Below are 6,570 nucleotides of genomic sequence, written 5' to 3'. Positions count from 1 at the left end.
GTTATCGTCGCTTGGGGCCCAATTGCCGCGCGTGCGCAGGTGACGACCCTCCCGCTTTAAAACTGCGTGTTTGGCATTGTCTTAGGCAATATGGAGTGCGGTGTAAGGTGAAGTGAGGTGAAGGAGGTGATTCCCCTACTTACGCGATTGAAGTATCTTATCTTTGAATTGCTCTCGCACCAAGCATGGTTGTTTGCTCAGGGTCGGATCATTCGTTATGCTTGGAGGCGTTAACTTGTTCACAAACACGGTGGTTGGACAGTCATCAAAATCATGAAATTGGCCCTTGTGATCGGTGGAATTCGTATTTTGTGACACTATATAAGACACCTTTCGCGCCCTCTAGGGACATGACGCTTCATGACGTAAAAATGATGTATCCCATAGGCAGTGCCGATCAAGTTAAAATCGACAACAGTTTGCGGTTGTATAGTCGGTCGTCATCTAGAATATAATATATTTGAAATATAATCTTCACAGATGGGTGACTACAGGTGAAAACGATCATAGTCGACGGTTTGAACAACCATGTTGTCACTGTTTACATCATAGAAGTGGTTCGTCGCTTGAGGGCGCGCATTATAGGAGAAGTGTATTAGAGAATACCGCTAATAATGCACGATGGCAGTACGGTGACCATATCGATCGACGTAAGGCACGTGATAATTTTTTTAAACAACTATTTTTGCGATGGATGACATGTTGTAATTATTTCATTTTATGTGAGGACAAGGATTGTGAGTGGGATTAGTAGTGATCGGGCGTCCTATTCGCCCGAGGGTAGCCCGGTCCAGATCAGGCCATAGCATCTCTACAAACAAGCGTATACCCGTAAGTTTTTAGCGTACGTTGTTATCATTGTCCTAAAACTCAATAGGTAATTTTCCGTTCAACTGCGAGATCACGCGAGTTGCGTGAAAGACGCGCACCGAACGTCAGCCGCAAAAACCGAACGATTTGATTTTGAACTCGAATTTCATTATTTCGTAGCTCACATCGAAATGCCGATTTTTGACAAGGAATACATGTATTTTGTTTGAATACCATCACTTAATCGAAATTTATCATCGTGAAATGTGCACAGCACATTATTAAAGGGCGGCGTGTCGCGTCCTGTTCGATATGGGACTCATAGCGACGTATACAACGCGTGTGAAATACATTGTTTATTTACATGAAATTCGAACACGCGCTGCGCGACGACCACCGCGCTTTAAGCCACAGTCAGCTGGCGCACACGTGATAATAATTAGGTGTTCGTATGCAAGGGATTTTTCCGCACAAAAACGACGAATTAGGCCGAGTTTTGTTATCGGTTGGCTTAATATAACCCCAACGGACCGTATTTTTGTGAAAGATTGGTATTTTTGTCCTGATTTGTAGGAATCTGAAAAACGCGTTTCACAACTTGTCTCTTATTCAGTTTTATACGTCATTCAAGATGGCGGCCCCATATAGTAAATATCGTATTTATTTTATTATCACGTGTGCGCCAGCTGACTGTGCTTTAAGCATGGAAATATACCCCAAAATACTTTCACGTTAGTCGAATCCCGCGCGATGTGTGTCTCCACTACGACGCTATGACCTTCGTTTGTCCTGTTTTTACGTTAAATTTCACGCATAACGCGGGATCTCGCAGTGAACGGAAAATGATATACTGTAGAATACTTTATTTTCGCTTGAAATTTATTTTCGCTATTTCCGCTGAAGGGATGATTCTGTGAAAATAAAATCCAGCGAATAAACTTTTTTTTCCTATATTTCACATTAAACTCATCAAAAATCAGTGAAAATAAATTCCATACAAAACGCCCAAAAAGTTATTTCAGCGAAAATTAATTCCAGCGAAAATAAAGTATTCCACAGTATTCCCGCACGTGTACAGGTGACGACCCTCTCTGCTAAGCCTGTACGGGTAACTAAGTTAGCTTTTTTCATCAACACATTTAGTAGCTAAGGAACCTGATACCACATGCGGACTTGAACAATGGGTATTGGGAACTATAGTAACTAAAATTTAAAGGACGAAATGAAACGATATGAACAGTGCGGTTTTCTTCGGAATGCAGATTATCTTCACATAAGAAGTTGTTTCCCTGGTTATTGTCATTACAGTGCTTTATTTTTGACAAATTTGAAAAAAATAACTTTTTATAAGTGTGAATACATTAAGTAAAAATGGAGAAGATCTCCCAATTAGGAGACATTTACCACACTTTTCCTGTATGAAAAACAAAGCAAGAACATTTTTTTTAAAGTGAATTTGTTTCGACCAACGTAGATTTTGCTGTTTGGTTGTGCATGGACTTAGTAAATTGCGCATTCTTTGGTTATCTCCGTATTGAGGGATTGTCTTCTGATCGAGACCTATGTTTGTTCCCTGATGATAATCTTGATATTTTAATGGCATTCATGTTGAATAGGAGGCAGTGACATGATTCAAATCCGGGCCCGTTACCATGAATACTAAGTTGATTTCGACAAAACAAATGGATAGTATTCCTTTGGTAGATTCGTCGGTGAATAACAATAACAACACATTTCAGTAGTGTCCGGCGTCAAAATTTTCTCTCAAGATCTAATGTATGTTCTATGTTCCAGTTCTCATCCCAGCTCTCGCGTTGTGCATGTTTCAAAGAGCATCATAACATTCTTCTATACTATACTATAGAATGTAAATTACAGAGACTGTTCGACTAATAGACCGCCTATTGTATTTTGGATATTCATGCCTATCATAATGTCTATACGAGGTCCTTCAACAAGGCTTTGGGGGGAGGTACATCTGTAAAGAAAATAAACACAATATTTATCAATTGTATTGCCAGTCAATTTTTATACAATTTGGTCACCACTCGTTTTTTCCCCGAACCTCGGGGAACTTGGCTGATATTAGGATATGTAACCTGGCGGGTTAACACGAGTATCCAACAAAAAAACGCAGTACAATTAGCTGCGCCCTCTAGCGACAACGCGTTTTTGTGGGGTGCATGTGTGACGTAACGTCGATATTGTTTTGATCTTGACGTCATCTCCCAAACTAATTTGAGAGAATTACTATAACGACTACACAGCCAAAACAATTGCCGCTTCATTTTGACGTCACGGAAGCACGTTGTCGCTAGAGGGCGGTGCTTTTTAGAAGTATCATATTGTAACATTGGATATTGGTAAGGATGTAAACAGTGCATGTAAACAGAACGAAGCAAATGGGCTACAATAATCATGCGCAGTGGAGAAATGAAACAAACGAACAAAGCTTATGCAAATGAAAAGTATGCAAATGAATAATTAACAATTTTGAACTGCTTACAAAATACAACTAAGGTCACGACAACTCACCTTCTCCTCGCTGTGCTGCTGCCTTTCTTCGTTGCTGTTCTTCAAATGCCTGATCCCTGAACGAGGCCATTGATAAGTTATGCCTGTATTTATAAAGATAGTAAGCGAACACAACGACGCAGAAAAAACCAGCACCTGTGATATAATGCACAGTGATTAATCAGTATTTCTACAATCAAATATGAAAACCTGGCTTGTCGACATATTAAAGCTAGGGGTTCGGGTTTCGTCATATTCGTATGTCGCAGCCTGTCGTAGCATAGCGTTTTTTTGTGTGTGTTTTTTACAAATAAGCGTCTACCTTTGAGCTTTTGTGTTTTAGCGTGTGTTGTGTGTAGTCGCTTGTGACTCAATTCCCGCGCGTGCGCAGGTGACGAACCCCCCCCCCCGCTTTTGAAGTTGTTTTGCCGGCAATTTTTAATGACTTTGTTAAAAATCTAATTTGAAAATTATAAATAGCTATGTTAAATTCAAGTTGTTTTGCGGGGACTGGTTTGTCAAGCTTGACTGCTGTAAAATACTTTAATTTCGCTTTGAATTCATTTTAGCTATTTTTGCTGAAGGAATTATTCGGAGAATATAAAATCCAGCGAATATACCTTTATTCCTATATTTTACATTCATCTCGTCAAACATAAATAAAAATAAGTTCCATACAAATACCCAAAAAATCTTTTTTCAGTAAAAATTAATTCCAGCTAAAATGTAATTTATTTGATCATTCGAAGTCACTTGGCGTTAATTGGTGCACGTTGCGCACAGGTCAAACTCATGATTTCCATTATAGCGTAGGAGAGTACAGTGGATTGTGGGAAAATCAATGTTTATCAACACATGCGCGGTGAGACGACCACTGTTCCAAGCGACGATAAAAACACACGCTAAAAACGCAAAGGCTCATTTATAAACAACGACACTGGCGCATGCGCAGCTGACGACTCCACCGCTTTAAAATTCGACATTCACGAGTTGATTTTAGCGCATTTGGCTGTCAGAGAAATAAGCAAAAGTAAAAGCAAGCGTTGTAGCAGAACTCTATACAGTATATACAGTAGAAGAGAAAATGGCGAGTGATTGACGTAGTATGCAGTGGTCTTGAACGGCAGATACTGATGATGTAGTACACATTATCCATGGTCACGATTGATCTTATATTTTGACTGACCTACTTTTGATTTATATCGTCAGCTTCGATGTGGCTCCACTATCGGCATCACCACTGATATTATGAACGACAAAGAAGAGATTGACTGCAGTCAAACTAACATCAACAAAAGGTCACCGGGATAAGAGCGATTTTGGCGTTACCTAAAAAAAGGATGCCCAACCAGAAATAGCCTTGAAATCTCGTCCAGCCGATTCCTTCAATTGGCCAGCCGATCCACAGAAACCATCCTCCCATACCGAAGAGCACCGGCATTAAAGCCAGTGTGCATGCCAATGATATGGCAACTGAGTTCAGTTGGCCGTTGCAAACCATAGTCGTTGTTAAAGAGATGGTGATTTTATAGCGTCATCATGCATGAAGACTATCATCACAGTACATTTGTAATCCTGTTTCTGGACAGCGCCATTAACGGCTAGATTTTGAAATACCTACGTTTATGGCAGCAAGTTCTCCTTTCCGCGGTGTGCACAAATTGTGAAAGATGATACCAGAGCGATACGACCGTCTACCATATCTACGATACTATAGACCGATTTGATACCAAAGGTGCATGTTACTGTTTTCCTCCACAACACAACACAACTTGAAAGAATAGATTTTGATTACAGAAAACCCTTAAATGTTATAACTCAGTCTTACGACAAAAGAGAGAAAGAAGAGGTGCTTCCGATATTTTGGTATTTTTAACATTGATAGAAAAGACATTAGATGTGAATATTCGTAAATTCAATACGTTAAACTGAGACAAATTTCTGGGGTCATCAATTGTTGGTCATCAGTTAGAGAGAATTTAGCGTGTCTGTTACATGTTGGCATAGACTAACATGACTTGTGTTTCTTAAATAGTGTTTCATTATCGACTGTCAAAACAAAGTCTCTTTGTTTCTCTTTCACATACCGGTACATGTAATTCCACACACAGAACTCAACGACTTACTAACTATATTACCCGAATTTTCAATCTACCTTCATATATGGAAATTATGCCTACCATTTACGACAATGATTTTCCATCCGGTCCGGTGAGCAATCACCGAATTTTACTCACAGATAATTTGCTCATCATTTACCAACTTCGATTTTTGAGATTGATATTCAAATTACGAGTATGAAATATAACATGTATATCTATTGTTAAAATTACAGACGATGACGTCATAGACAAGCAATGCCTACTATGTTTATAGCACGGCAACCATTGTAAAATAAGATTGTCGGTGTTAACTAATCCACCCCTAGACTAGATATCTACAGTGTTTTGCAACATTTACGTACCGAGCCCGGTGTATTGCTTTAGTAATTGTTAACGACTTTTGCACTGCCTTCTAATTTGTGTAACCAGAGCGCGCTGTCATTGTCTGCTGGTGCATATGATTGACGATAACGTATATGATCACGATAACGTAATACCCCCGGCGTCGAGCCCACGGGACTGAATAAGTTGGGTGTGAGGTAGGGGTATTGCCAGTTACACTGTGTGTACATAGAGTTAAAAAAAAGACTCCACGGTGTGTATCACGCATGGCTGGTGCTAATTAAGTGTGTTGTCGTTGTCATCCAATCACGGTATCGTTTATTATCAATCAGATGAAAAAACGATTCGCACCGTAAATACACCGTTCTGGCGTAGCGTGTAATGCCTGTGCGATGTACTAGTTTTCTGAGGGGTGGGGACGTGGCGCCCTTCAGGGTCGGTGTCTATAGAGGAACTGTGAATATTGGTACAAAGTTTGCGGCGCACATGTGCGACATAGTATAGTATAGTATATTTTATTTGACACTAAATAATATATTTTGTTACATTATCTGTGGCCAAAAGACATTAAATATAATAAAACACAAGTACACACACGAGACAAAAGAAAATACATAAATAACTAAAGTCTAAGTAAAATTACTTATAGTAAAATAGTATGCTGTCAATAAATTTGCTAGCACTATTGGCAATGAACCCATCTCTCGTATAGAAGTAGATTTAACGGGTAACCTAGCAACGCTTGTTGGTGTAGGTTTTTTTTTCAATGGTATTCTAATTAAAAGTCTATGCCACCTTGAAA

At 39.4% G+C, this 6,570-nt stretch overlaps 1 protein-coding gene across 1 annotated transcript; it reads right to left on the bottom strand.

Moving 5' to 3' along the window:
* Window positions 1–2,375: 2,375 nt before the first annotated feature.
* On the bottom strand, window positions 2,376–4,888 carry LOC144364283 (uncharacterized). The gene is made up of 3 exons (XM_078014414.2): window positions 4,654–4,888; window positions 3,346–3,480; window positions 2,376–2,788 (listed from the first exon to the last, which is right to left on the bottom strand). Exons 1-3 carry the CDS (start codon window positions 4,823–4,825, stop codon window positions 2,748–2,750), a joined length of 348 nt encoding a protein of 115 aa, XP_077870540.1. The 5' UTR covers window positions 4,826–4,888; the 3' UTR covers window positions 2,376–2,747.
* Between the last annotated feature and the right edge of the window lie 1,682 nt (window positions 4,889–6,570).

The sequence above is a fragment of the Saccoglossus kowalevskii genome, chromosome 18 (genome assembly GCF_978046115.1).
Source record: "Saccoglossus kowalevskii chromosome 18, keSacKowa6.1, whole genome shotgun sequence".
NCBI classification, from domain to species: domain Eukaryota; kingdom Metazoa; phylum Hemichordata; class Enteropneusta; family Harrimaniidae; genus Saccoglossus; species Saccoglossus kowalevskii.
This window is presented reverse-complemented; position numbering and strand designations above follow the sequence as displayed.